This window comes from Phyllobates terribilis, unplaced genomic scaffold (genome assembly GCF_046119375.1).
Source record: "Phyllobates terribilis strain yellow unplaced genomic scaffold, ASM4611937v1 Scaffold_7__3_contigs__length_470593459, whole genome shotgun sequence".
NCBI lineage: Eukaryota > Metazoa > Chordata > Amphibia > Anura > Dendrobatidae > Phyllobates > Phyllobates terribilis.
The window spans coordinates 155862097-155877112 of NW_027362767.1; the positions used below are offsets into that span (position 1 = coordinate 155862097).

At 43.1% G+C, this 15016-nt stretch overlaps 1 protein-coding gene across 1 annotated transcript in view; it reads right to left on the bottom strand.

The window, feature by feature from the left end:
* Positions 1 to 64: 64 nt before the first annotated feature.
* TTC24 (tetratricopeptide repeat domain 24) overlaps positions 65 to 15016 on the bottom strand; it is a 30758-nt gene continuing 15806 nt past the window's right edge. Inside the window, exons 7-12 of the mRNA XM_073639490.1 lie at positions 13972 to 14078; positions 13390 to 13505; positions 11434 to 11557; positions 10834 to 10904; positions 10602 to 10650; positions 65 to 3886 (exon numbers count right to left, since the gene is read on the bottom strand). Coding sequence (XP_073495591.1) covers positions 3784 to 3886; positions 10602 to 10650; positions 10834 to 10904; positions 11434 to 11557; positions 13390 to 13505; positions 13972 to 14078 — 570 coding nt within the window. The 3' untranslated portion in view covers positions 65 to 3783. The remainder of the gene's footprint in view (positions 3887 to 10601; positions 10651 to 10833; positions 10905 to 11433; positions 11558 to 13389; positions 13506 to 13971; positions 14079 to 15016) is intronic.

The following is a 15016-nucleotide window of genomic DNA, read 5'->3' on the forward strand; positions in this document are numbered from 1 at the left end:
AAGTTCCGCGCATGCGCGCTGTGAACTTTGTGACCAAAAGCGATAAAAACAGTAAGAATCAATATCACAAAATATAATTTTATTTACTATACATTCAAAAAGTAGATTTTTTTTTAATGGACATCACATTTAAATACAATGTAAACACTTTATACACTATAAGGCTCCTGCGAATAATACAAAGTGATGATAAAATCTCCGTATGCAGTCACATGACGAGATGGGATAAAGTAGTCTGTCCTGGTCACATGACTGAATTTATTGCAGTCAATTTTCATTTTTGCGCTTTTGTTTTTTCCTCTTTTTTTTTTTTTCTTTTTCCTTCCCCATAGTCGTATAGGATTTTTCTAGGGATGAGTTGTAGTTTTGAATGACTCCATTTATTTTACCTCATAATGTGCTGAAAAAATGGGGAAAAAAAAAATCCAAGTTGCACGAAAAAGTGAAAAAAAAACCCCTCATTTCTGCCATTATTTTGGGGGTCTTGTTTTACACTGTCCAGCGTGCTGTAAAAGTGACCCGGTAACGTAACTCTCTAGGATCGGTACGAATACGGCGATACCAAACTTGTATGATTTGTTTAATATATAAAAATTCTGTGACTGTGTTCACGGGAGAACCAAAATGGCGGCAATGGTGACCTTCTTCAGGATAACCTGGTTGCCATGGCCACTCATGATCGCACAGCGGTAAAGCGGGGAGGGAGATGGTGATGGAGCTGGAATGGACACCCCACTGGGATCCCACCACTAAAATGCCTTTGTCGGAGATTGATAGCAGCGTTTAGGTGGTTAAACGGCGGCCATTGTTGTTGTTTGAAGCAGGTGCCAGCTGTATAACATGGCCGGCACCTGCCCTGGATGCTTCAGACACTCGCATCCTCCCTACGCCGTATTATTACGTAATTGACTAGGTCAGGGTTAACCCACTAGTGATTCGCCTTCAGGACACTGCCATTTTTCATTTATATATTTTTCATCTTCTCTGTCTCGTCCATGGCTCCGGGGAGAAAACTGAGATTTTTTTTTTTCCTTCACATTTTTTTTTTTTTTTTTTTATAAAATTTGTAATCCACTTAGGAAATTCTGAGATAAAAGAGGAAGAAGGCGTCCTAAATTCACTGAAAAACGGCTTCGGAGGACCCGACATGTCCGTACGTCACACTGAGAGCCCATTGTTTTCTATGACAACGGTGTAATACCTCATCTGTCCTCTGGAGGTGCTGTAGGGAAAGAAATCACTTGCGTCCAGGATGTATTGATCAGAGGGTGACACACAGATTTCTGTGTAAATGTGCCCCATAATTGCCGCTATATGTAGTCACTGCAATAGACATCACTCGACCGGGCCCTTTACTTGGTGAAAAGTCATGAAGGGAATAAATAGAACAGGTCGCCGCCATGATGGGTGATTTCTTTGGAGAACATTACACAGGAGCTCTGATTGAAATAAGAACCTGCAATCATCAATAAGAGCTCTCCTCAGAAATCACCTCACCGGCAGCGGCCATCTTGTCTATTCTCTGCCCGCATTAATACCACAGCAATCTTCTACTTGGTTTAGAAAATGAATGCTCTGGAAATCACTCTTATTTTCTAAGCAGACTGATCAGCCAGGGGACAAGGCGGCCGTCCTTCAGTCACGGCGTGCAATAATAAGATGGCTGAAAGCTTCCTCAGCTGGACTAGGACATTATATATTTATCCCAGAAATAGAGGGCACTGAAGAGGCGATGGCCCCCGAGACCTCAGATTTCTGGGGGTGGAGGTGGATCCACAAAGACTTTGATCCTGCTGTCATTTTCTATTGTCATTGCTGTGGTCAGGCACCCATGGCTGACAGGCCTCTCCTATACCTTATATGGTGGCAACCATTTTGGAAAACACAACAATTAATGGCTTAGTAACATCACTATGGCCTCTATAAAAGTGGCAAACGCAGTGCCCCATAACAATAGCATCCACAATGCCCCCATAACAATAGCATCCACAGTGCCCCATAACAATAGCATCCACAGCGCCCCCATAACAATAACATCCACAGTGCCCCATAACAATAGCATCCACAGTGCACCCATAACAATAGCATCCACAGCGCCCCCATAACAATAACATCCACAATGCCCCCATAACAATAACATCCACAGTGCCCCATAACAATAGCATCCACACTGCCCCATAACAATAACATCCACAGTGCCCCATAACAATAACATCCACAGCGCCCCCATAACAATAACTTCCACAATGCCCCCATAACAATAACATCCACAGTGCCCCATAACAATAGCATCCACAGTGCCCCATAACAATAGCATCCACACTGCCCCATAACAATAACATCCACAGTGCCCCATAACAATAGCATCCACAGTGCCCCATAACAATAACATCCACAATGCCCCCATAACAATAGCATCCACAGTGCCCCATAACAATAACATCCACAATGCCCCCATAACAATAACATCCACAGTGCCCCATAACAATAGCATCCACAGTGCCCCATAACAATAACATCCACAGTGCCCCATAATAATAGCATCCACAGTGCCCCATAACAATAGCATCCACAGTGCCCCATAACAATAGCATCCACAATGCCCCCATAACAATAGCATCCACAATGCCCCCATAACAATAGCATCCACAATGCCCCATAACAATAGCATCCACAATGCCCCCATAACAATAGCATCCACAGTGCCCCATAACAATAGCATCCACAATGCCCCATAACAATAGCATCCACAGTGCCCCATAACAATAGCATCCACAATGCCCCATAACAATAGCATCCACAGTGCCCCATAACAATAGCATCCACAGTGCCCCATAACAATAACATCCACAATGCCCCATAACAATAGCATCCACAGTGCCCCATAACAATAACATCCACAGTGCCCCATAACAATAGCATCCACAATGCCCCCATAACAATAACATCCACAATGCCCCATAACAATAGCATCCACAATGCCCCCATAACAATAGCATCCACAGTGCCCCATAACAATAACATCCACAGTGCCCCATAACAATAGCATCCACAATGCCCCCATAACAATAACATCCACAATGCCCCATAACAATAGCATCCACAGTGCCCCATAACAATAACATCCACAGTGCCCCATAATAATAGCATCCACAATGCCCCCATAACAATAACATCCACAATGCCCCATAACAATAGCATCCACAATGCCCCATAACAATAGCATCCACAGTGCCCCATAACAATAGCATCCACAGTGCCCCATAACAATAACATCCACAGTGCCCCATAATAATAGCATCCACAGTGCCCCATAACAATAACATCCACAGCGCCCCATAACAATAACATCCACAATGCCCCCATAACAATAGCATCCACAATGCCCCCATAACAATAACATCCACAGTGCCCCATAACAATAACATCCACAATGCCCCCATAACAATAGCATCCACAGTGCCCCATAACAATAGCATCCACAGTGCCCCATAACAATAACATCCACAGTGCCCCATAATAATAGCATCCACAATGCCCCCATAAAAGTGGTATTCACAACCATGGGCCCTGGTCATCTTCCCTGCTTATCCTTTTATCAACCACCATTTTGAAACCTCCTATTTACACAAGTTCCCAGAAAAAGAGGTAGACGTTTATGTTCCACGGCTGACGCGGACATGGCGGCCATTTCTAGGCCTTCTTAGATGTTGGTGTATTTTTTGGCGGCAAGATTAAAATAATTTTGTTGTGCTGATGTTACAGTCCTGGTAATGGTGGGAATCACATGACGGTACACATCCGGGACTGTAGTTTGGATCTCCTTGGCTTCTCGAGAGGTTCTGGTCTGGGAACATGAAGACAATTCGAGGACTTGCAATCACTCCTGAAATAGATATGACATGGTTGTAAGGGTGTGACAGAGACTGTCAGACTCCTGCCCCTGAAGATAACAATTGTAGTGTGAATATTGACTTGGGTTTTTGTGCGTTTTATTGTATGATGTGAAATGTGTAAAAGTACTGATGCTGCTGTGTGGGTGCTGTATTGGTAAGGCCTAAGGTAACCTGGTACACTCAGCTCAGGGGTAGGGACAGTATACAACATAGTTTAGGGCTTAGTTAATGATAGATAGGAACATTAGGGCAGATAGGAGTCGTGGGTCTTATTACAGTATAAGATACAGTTAAATGTTTGGGACTAGCCCAGCATAGTAGGGGAGGTTAAGGTCAAGCAAAAAGGAGATGCATTTCCTGATTTAGTCAATCTGAGTTAGTATGTGAGGTTCGTGTCAAGTTTGAGTTTAAGTGGCAGTGGGCTGGAGCATATAGCACTCTGGCAGCATGAGGTCGTACAAAATTACCTGCAGATATTCCTGTAACGTCCAGGGCCTATGGCCCAAACTTGGCACTGGGAAGTGTGCTTTAATCCATTCCATACAGAGGGAGCCGGACAGGGAAAACGCGTGAGGGAAATGTAACGGATCTCGGGAGTGCTGTGGTGCCGGACGTGAAATCCCTGAGTCTGACAGGAGGATCAGGCATAGGGATAGACCGAGCTGAACGTGAGCAGGAGCTTGAAATGTGCTGTGTCAATGAAACTGGAGGGTGCTGTGCACGATACTGCATGTTATAGACTGATGTACTTGAATTGTCCAGTAAAGTTGAACTTCTTATAACGAAACGGGTGTGCCCTGATGAGTGTGCGGCTGATCGAGGAGCTAAGGACGCGGATGGAGCAGAGGCCTCCGGCCTGCAAGGGAGTACAATGCAATGTACACAGCACGACACTTATCGACTGGGACACTGTGTGTTTCTGGGGTGCCAGGGTGTGGAGAAGCAGCAGCTCGCCCACAGCTACCTCCCTGGGCACCTTACATGGTGACTGCACCAGCAGAATAGTGAGTGCAGCTCTGGAGTATAATACGGGATGTAACTCAGGATCAGTACTGTAATGTATGTACACAGTGACTACACCAGCAGAATAGTGAGTGCAGCTCTGGAGTATAATACAGGATGTAACTCAGGATCAGTACAGGATCAGTAATGTAATGTATGTACACAGTGACTGCACCAGCAGAATAGTGAGTGCAGCTCTGGAGTATAATACAGGATGTAACTCAGGAGCAGTACAGGATCAGTAATGTAATGTATGTACACAGTGACTGCACCAGCAGAATAGTGAGTGCAGCTCTGGAGTATAATACAGGATGTAACTCAGGATCAGTACAGGATTAGTAATGTAATGCATGTACACAGTTACTGCACCAGCAGAATAGTGAATGCAGCTCTGGAGTATAATACAGGATGTAACTCAGGATCAGTACAGGATCAGTAATGTAATGTATGTACACAGTGACTGCACCAGCAGAATAGTGAGTGCAGCTCTGGAGTATAATACAGGATGCAACTCAGAATCAGTACAGGATCAGTAATGTAATGTATGTACACAGTGACTGCACCAGCAGAATAGTGAGTGCAGCTCTGGAGTATAATACAGGATGTAACTCAGGATCAGTAATGTAATGTATGTACACAGTGACTGCACCAGCAGAATAGTGAGTGCAGCTCTGGAGTATAATACAGGATGTAACTCAGGATCAGTACAGGATCAGTAATGCAATGTATGTACACAGTGACTGCACCAGCAGAATAGTGAGTGCAGCTCTGGAGTATAATACAGGATGCAACTCAGAATCAGTACAGGATCAGTAATGTAATGTATGTACACAGTGACTGCACCAGCAGAATAGTGAGTGTTGCTCTGGAGTATAATACAGGATGTAATTCAGGATCAGTACAGGATCAGTAATGTAATGTATGTACACAGTGACTGCACCAGAAGAATAGTGATTGCAGCTCTGGGGTATAATACGGGATGTAACTCAGGATCAGTACTGTAATGTATGTACACAGTGACTGCACCAGCAGAATAGTGAGTGCAGTTCTGGAGTATAATACAGGATGTAACTCAGGATCAGTAATGTAATGTATGTACACAGTGACTGCACCAGCACAATAGTGAGTGCAGCTCTGGGGTATAATACGGGATGTAACTCAGGATCAGTATTGTAATGTATGTACACAGTGAATGCACCAGCAGAATAGTGAGTGCAGCTCTGGAGTATAATACAGGATGTAACTCAGGATCAGTACAGGATCAGTAATGTAATGTATGTACACAGTGACTGCACCAGCAGAATAGTGAGTGCAGCTCTGGAGTATAATACAGGATGTAACTCAGGATCAGTACAGGATCAGTAATGTAATGTACACAGTGACTGCACCAGCAGAATAGTGAGTGCAGCTCTGGAGTATAATACAGGATGTAACTCAGAATCAGTACAGGATCAGTAAGGTAATGTATGTACACAGTGACTGCACCAGCAGAATAGTGAGTGCAGCTCTGGAGTATAATACAGGATGTAACTCAGGATCAGTACAGGATCAGTAATGTAATGTATGTACACAGTGACTGCACCAGCAGAATAGTGAGTGCAGCTCTGGAGTATAATACAGGATGCAACTCCAGAATCAGTACAGGATCAGTAATGTAATGTATGTACACAGTGACTGCACCAGCAGAATAGTGAGTGCTGCTCTGGAGTATAATACAGGATGTAACTCAGGATCAGTACAGGATCAGTAATATAATGTATGTACACAGTGACTGCACCAGCAGAATAGTGAGTGCAGCTCTGGAGTATAATACAGGATGTAACTCAGGATCAGTAATGTAATGTATGTACACAGTGAATGCACCAGCAGAATAGTGATTGCAGCTCTGGTGTATAATACAGGATGTAACTCAGAATCAGTACAGGATCAGTAATGTAATGTATGTACACAGTGAATGCACCAGCAGAATAGTGATTGCAGCTCTGGAGTATAATACAGGATGTAACTCAGGATCAGTAATGTAATGTATGTACACAGTGACTGCACCAACAGAATAGTGAGTGCAGCTCTGGAGTATAATACAGGATGTAACTCAGAATCAGTACAGGATCAGTAATGTAATGTATGTACACAGTGACTGCACCAGCAGAATAGTGATTGCAGCTCTGGAGTATAATATAGGATGTAACTCAGGATCGTACAGGATCAGTAATGTAATGTATGTACACAGTGAATGCACCAGTAGAATAGTGATTGCAGCTCTTGAGTATAATACAGGATGTAACTCAGGATCAGTAATGTAATGTATGTACACAGTGACTGCACCAGCAGAATAGTGAGTGCAGCTCTGGAGTATAATACAAGAGGTAACTCAGGATAAGTACAGGATCAGTAATGTAATGTATGTACACAGTGACTCCACCAGCAGAATAGTGAGTGCAGCTCTGGAGTATAATACAGGATGTAACTCAGGATCAGTACAGGATCAGTAATGTAATGTATGTACACAGTGACTGCACCAGCAGAATAGTGAGTGCAGCTCTGGAGTATAATACAGGATGTAACTCAGGATCAGTAATGTAATGTATGTACACAGTGACTGCACCAGCAGAATAGTGAGTGCAGCTCTGGAGTATAATACAGTATGTAACTCAGGATCAGTACAGGATCAGTAATGTAATGTATGTACACGGTGACTGCACCTGCAGAATAGTGAGTGCAGCTCTGGGGTATAATACAGGATGTAACTCAGGATCAGTAATGTAATGTATGTACACAGCAACTGCACCAGCAGAATAGTGAGTGCAGCTCTGGAGTATAATACAGGATATAACTCAGGATCAGTAATGTAATGTATGTACACAGTGACGGCACCAGCAGAATAGTGAGTGCAGCTCTGGAGTATAATACAGGATGTAACTCAGGATCAGTAATGTAATGTATGTACACAGTGACTGCACCAGCAGAATAGTGAGTGCAGCTCTGGAGTATAATACAGGATGTAACTCAGGATCAGTACAGGATCAGTAATGTAATGTATGTACACAGTGACTGCACCAGCAGAATAGTGAGTGCAGCTCTGGAGTATAATACAGGATGTAACTCAGGATCAGCAATGTAATGTACAGTATGTACACAGTAACTGCACCAGCAGAATAGTGAGTGCAGCTCTGGGGTATAATAAAGGATGTAACTCAGGATCAGTAATGTAATGTATGTACACAGTGACTGCACCAGCAGAATAGTGAGTGCAGCTCTGGGGTATAATAAAGGATGTAACTCAGGATCAGTAATGTAATGTATGTACACAGCAACTGCACCAGCAGAATAGTGAGTGCAGCTCTGGAGTATAATACAGGATATAACTCAGGATCAGTAATGTAATGTATGTACACAGCAACTGCACCAGCAGAATAGTGAGTGCAGCTCTGGAGTATAATACAGGATATAACTCAGAATCAGTAATGTAATGTATGTACACAGTGACGGCACCAGCAGAATAGTGAGTGCAGCTCTGGAGTATAATACAGGATGTAACTCCGGATCAGTAATGTAATGTATGTACACAGTGACTGCACCAGCAGAATAGTGAGTGCAGCTCTCGAGTATAATACAGGATGTAACTCAGGATCAGCAATGTAATGTACAGTATGTACACAGTAACTGCACCAGCAGAATAGTGAGTGCAGCTCTGGGGTATAATAAAGGATGTAACTCAGGATCAGTAATGTAATGTATGTACACAGTGACTGCACCAGCAGAATAGTGAGTGCAGCTCTGGGGTATAATACAGGATGTAACTCAGGATCAGTAATGTAATGTATGTACACAGTGACTGCACCAGCAGAATAGTGAGTGCAGCTCTGGAGTATATTACAGGATGTAACTCAGGATTAGTAATGTAATGTATGTACACAGTGACTGCACCAGCAGAATAGTGAGTGCAGCTCTGGGGTATAATACAGGATGTAACTCAGGATCAGTAATGTAATGTATGTACACAGTGACTGCACCAGCAGAATAGTGAGTGCAGCTCTGGAGTATATTACAGGATGTAACTCAGGATTAGTAATGTAATGTATGTACACAGTGACTGCACCAGCAGAATAGTGAGTGCAGCTCTGGAGTATAATACAGGAGGTAACTCAGGATCAGTAATGTAATGTATGTACACAGTGACTGCACCAGCAGAATAGTGACTGCAGCTCTGGAGTATAATACAGGAGGTAACTCAGGATCAGTACAGGATCAGTAATGTAATGTATGTACACAGTGACTGCACCAGCAGAATAGTGAGTGCAGCTCTGGAGTATAATACAGGATGTAACTCAGAATCAGTACAGGATCAGTAATGTAATGTATGTACACAGTGACTGCACCAGCAGAATAGTGATTGCAGCTCTGGAGTATAATATAGGATGTAACTCAGGATCGTACAGGATCAGTAATGTAATGTATGTACACAGTGAATGCACCAGTAGAATAGTGATTGCAGCTCTTGAGTATAATACAGGATGTAACTCAGGATCAGTAATGTAATGTATGTACACAGTGACTGCACCAGCAGAATAGTGAGTGCAGTTCTGGAGTATAATACAAGAGGTAACTCAGGATAAGTACAGGATCAGTAATGTAATGTATGTACACAGTGACTCCACCAGCAGAATAGTGAGTGCAGCTCTGGAGTATAATACAGGATGTAACTCAGGATCAGTACAGGATCAGTAATGTAATGTATGTACACAGTGACTGCACCAGCAGAATAGTGAGTGCAGCTCTGGAGTATAATACAGGATGTAACTCAGGATCAGTAATGTAATGTATGTACACAGTGACTGCACCAGCAGAATAGTGAGTGCAGCTCTGGAGTATAATACAGTATGTAACTCAGGATCAGTACAGGATCAGTAATGTAATGTATGTACACGGTGACTGCACCTGCAGAATAGTGAGTGCAGCTCTGGGGTATAATACAGGATGTAACTCAGGATCAGTAATGTAATGTATGTACACAGCAACTGCACCAGCAGAATAGTGAGTGCAGCTCTGGAGTATAATACAGGATATAACTCAGGATCAGTAATGTAATGTATGTACACAGTGACGGCACCAGCAGAATAGTGAGTGCAGCTCTGGAGTATAATACAGGATGTAACTCAGGATCAGTAATGTAATGTATGTACACAGTGACTGCACCAGCAGAATAGTGAGTGCAGCTCTGGAGTATAATACAGGATGTAACTCAGGATCAGTACAGGATCAGTAATGTAATGTATGTACACAGTGACTGCACCAGCAGAATAGTGAGTGCAGCTCTGGAGTATAATACAGGATGTAACTCAGGATCAGTAATGTAATGTATGTACACAGTGACTGCACCAGCAGAATAGTGAGTGCAGCTCTGGAGTATAATACAGGAGGTAACTCAGGATCAGTAATGTAATGTATGTACACAGTGACTGCACCAGCAGAATAGTGAGTGCAGCTCTGGAGTATAATACAGGAGGTAACTCAGGATCAGTAATGTAATGTATGTACACAGTGACTGCACCAGCAGAATAGTGAGTGCAGCTCTGGGTATAATACAGGATGTAACTCAGGATCAGTAATGTAATGTATGTACACAGTGACTGCACCAGCAGAATAGTGAGTGCAGCTCTGGAGTATGAAATTGTGGGAAAAGTATAGGAGTTACAGTCTTACCTCGCCGCCTCTAATGTCTTCAGCTTTAGTGTTTCGTAGTCGTGGTTGCCTGACACATATAGAAGAATATATTAGAAACTTTCTCTTATAATGCCACCTCCTACCATGTCATCAGTGTTACATATTTTCACCAAGATTAATGCTGGGAGTTGTAGTTTAGCAGCTGTGGAGACCCCAGTCTAGCGTAATCCTTTGTAAACCATTTTTTAACTCTTACAATCCCGCCACTTACTTTTCTGTGTATTCTGCAGGGCGCAGTTCTGGTAGAACGGTTCTGGATGCAGATACGTGTTATTCAGATTGCTGAAAGAAAGAGCTGCAGATAAGTAACGATGCCCAGAAGATCATGGAACATCCCCTATAGCGTAGATGCACCCGGCACCTGGTGCCCACATGGGTCCACTGCGATAAAGTAAGCTATCAGGGCTGTCTTTTTTCCAAAAACAGCGCCACCCCTATCTACAGATTGTGTTGGGCATTCTAGCTCAGCTCCATTGAAATGAATAGTGCAAAGCTTGCAATACCACATACAACCTGCAGATAGGGGTGGCGCTATTTTTGGAATAGAAAATGTTTTTTTTCTTACCCTAAAGCAGGGTTCCCCAACTCCAGTCCTCAAGGCCCACCAACAGGTCATGTTTTCAGGATTTCCTTAGTATTGCACAGGTGATGGAATTATTGCCTGTGCAGGTGATGCAATTATCACCTGTGTAATACTAAGGAAATCCTGAAAACATGACCTGTTGGTGGGCCTTGAGGACTGGAGTTGGGGAACCCTGCCCTAAAGGATCTCTTTAAATGAATCATCTTGGCTGATCTGAAGATATATTACCTGTTGGCTTGAGGATAATTTCTAGAACAATCGGCGGCGGTGGTGGCGGTCTCCTCGCAGTCCTCGGAGTATGCATTAGTTACCACCGTGAGAGTGTCGGAGTCATCCTCCTCCCCAAGTACATCTGAAAAATAAAGCAGCGGGTCCTACAGCTGCGCTCTTTGTGTGGAGGAGGGATGATTGCTCTTACCAAAGGCGACAGTAAAATCACACAGATCTGCAGGTGCAAACACAAATCTGCCGCAGGTGGAGCAGAAACTGGTGCTTCGTGGGACGCAACAGTACAGGCACTTAAAGTAATTTGCAAGAAGACTGTCACTTCCTGCGTTTTTCTCTACTCTTTTACACCTGCGAACACCTCAGGTCGTTTGGGAACTTTGGTAAAACTATCTAAGATCTAGAAATGGTCGATGCCTAGGTCGAGGAACTAGATTATCTGTCTGTTTTTGGCACACCCCCTTTTTATTAAAAAGGTCTCCCGATGATAAGGAGATCATGAGGTATCCCACTTTTAAGATCTACAGCAATCAGCTGGAATCTGACAAGTGTCTCATTTTTCTACAGCTCCCCCGCAGTTATAGGGAGGTACTGCAACAAATGCAACAAACTGTCAATAAATTCTTATATTGGTCCATTACTGGACAACCCCTGCTTAATCACTTCTGGATTTTCCGCACCCAATGCAGCATCCAATCAGCATCTGCTCTGATGGAATATTGAGCTCCTGCGGCTGATCACTGATTGGCACCCACCAGCTATAGCATCACCGCTGTGGGAGGGGAGTATCCATAGCTTTTATTTTAAATAGAGCCCTGAATTTATTAAGTAGGGGTTGTCCAGTTGTGGATCCCTTTAAGAAATTATTGACAGTTGGTTGTAATACCTAATTTTTCCTGTGGGGGAGCTGCAAATAAAATGAAACACCTGCTGCTAGATTCCAGCTGATTGCCGTGGAAGAACAACCAACCCAAGAATAAGACTCTGATTGTACCCGATCTGTTTTGGGATGTTTCATTATTATTGCTCGACAAAAACATAATTGGAAAGATTTATTACTAGTATCGTAAAATCTATGGCAATCAGCTGGAATCTGCAGTGCCCCCACAGGGAAAATGAGGGATTGCAAGAAACTGTAAATAATTTCTTAGTGATCCTGATCAATTATACCTGTTCTGTTTGAGGATGTTTCATTATGAGGTCTCAAGAGAAACATAATGGTGGAGATTTATTACTAGTACAGTAGGATCCATGGCAATCAGCTGGGCATTTTTTTCTGTTCATTTTTCTGCAGTGCCCCCACAGGGAAAATGAGGTATTACATCAATCTGCCTATTATTTCTTAACATGATCTTGTTGGAGATATTTCATTCTGAAGACGTAAGGAGAACATAACGGGAGATTTATCAGTATAGGATGGAATCTGGCAGCAGGTGCTTCATTTTTCTGCAGCATTCCCACAGGGAAAATGAGGTATTGCAAGAAATGATCCATAATTTCTTGACAGATCTGATTGATCCTACCCAATCTTTTTGGAGTTATATCATCAGATGTCTTAAGAAAAAAAAATAATAGGGGACATTTATTTGTCGTATCATATGTTTGATTATTCTGCAGAGCCCCTGCAGGAAAAATGAGGTATTGCAGTAATCTGTCATTAATTTCCTCTTTTTTGGAGGTATTTCATTATGATGGCTCAAAAAAAAAACATAATAGAGTGAGATTTATCAGTAAGGGTTTGAATCTGGCAACAGGTGCTTTATTTTTCTGCAGTGCCCCCACAGGAGAAATTAGGTATTGCATTATTTCCATAATTATCAACAGTACCCAATCTTTTCGGAGATTTATCATTACGAGGACTCGAAAAAGCATAAAAGGAAAGACGTATTAGTAGTGTTGTAGGATCGATCGTACCAGTAATCAGGTTTTTCCATATTAGATATGATACAGTCGACCTACCACTGTTTTCTTTGCCCGGTTGCCCATTGGTTGTGGTTGTCATCCTGGTCTTTATAGTTGCGTACATCTCTTCAGGTGGGGGTGGGCGGCTTAGTCTTTGGGAAGTTCTTCGGGATCTGAGGAATGGATAAGATTGTAAATGAAGAGAAGGGTCCTGGCCCCTGAACTTGGAAACCCTCATTCACACTTTTGGGCCAATACATCTGGGCTGGTGTTTCAGAAAATCCTCATGAGTACGACCTTCTCTTTTTCCAGTACTGTTGGCATCAATATGACTGCACTAGGTAAGATCCTTGTTGACCTACTGCCGGTATCGGCAACCTGAAGACCTCCAGCTGTTGTGAAACTACAACTGGAAATGCCCTGATATATGGTTGTAGTTTCAAAGTAGCTGGATTGGAGGAATAACTATCATCAGTGGTGTCCAATCTGTGGCAAAACTACAACTTCAGCGTGTCAAGACAATCAACGGCTGTCCAGGCATGATGGAGTTTGTGGTTTCGCCACTGGTTGTATACTTTTGGAGTACAGGCTCTCCTCTTTGGCACTGACAGGTAGGAGAAAGTGCAGATTTGTACTCACTCTTGGGCATCTGGAGGAGACATGTGCATCAATGTGGCATACCCCGCGTTCATGCTTGAAGGATGTCTTGCAAGCTTTGCTCCGGGGATTTTTCCGCCGAATCCTCTCTAGAAAAATTGTTAAATGGTAAAACAGTATTCACTTTCTCCTTTCCCTGAAAATTATATCCTTAGCACGGTATGGTATATAGGGCACCGATATAGGATGATGAGGGGCACGAAGGTAGGACTCAATCAAGAGATTTGGGGTGAAGCAGGTTGTTTTTTTTTATAAAAGAAGGAAGTAGCTGTGTCACGGGTTTACCGTGACAGAAAGGGGCCAGAAGACTGCGATGTCTGATTTCATGTACTCGTGCACTGATTAGAAGCACTTCACCATCATTTTAAATAGTGCAGGTTTCTGCTAGCAGTGCAGGGGTTAATCTGTTCAGTCTAGAGATCCTGGAGCTTTCCTGCTTTGATGGTCCCAGCTGTTCAGTGTTGGCCTCCCCCCTCAGCTATTTATACTGGCCTCTGGCAATCAGGGATGCTACTAGTGTTAGTTTCATGCTGCTTGGTTCTGGAGTTGGAGGTGTTGGTTGTTTGAGGAGGCATTTGGAGGGGAGCAGGAATAGCTAAGGAGCCCCTAGCCCCGGGATATCCTGCAACAGTGGCGTGACAAGCTGTCTTCTTTTCTTAGGTTTCATCCTTACAACAAGATAAAAAGGTGGAACACCCCTTTAAGGAGAATCTATTGCTAGGTCAAAAGAGAACAGTTTTGGTCTTCTTTTATTCCTGCTGCACCCCTGAGTGTTCCACTTTTTTTTTCTTTTTTTTTTAAATCTGTCATGTTTTCAGTGATATGGGCCTTTTTGTTTAGTGCTACATTTCATTGTCTTTATCGTGGGGGCGGTGGTCACAGAGTAGTTATGTAGACACCCCCACAAAGAAGCCTGTGAGCCACGCCCCTGTGTGAAGAGCATAAAAATCAGCATTAAATTAAAAGGCCCATATCTCTGGAACTGTATGGCGGAGTAAAAAAAAAGAAAAAAAAAAAAGAAAAACTG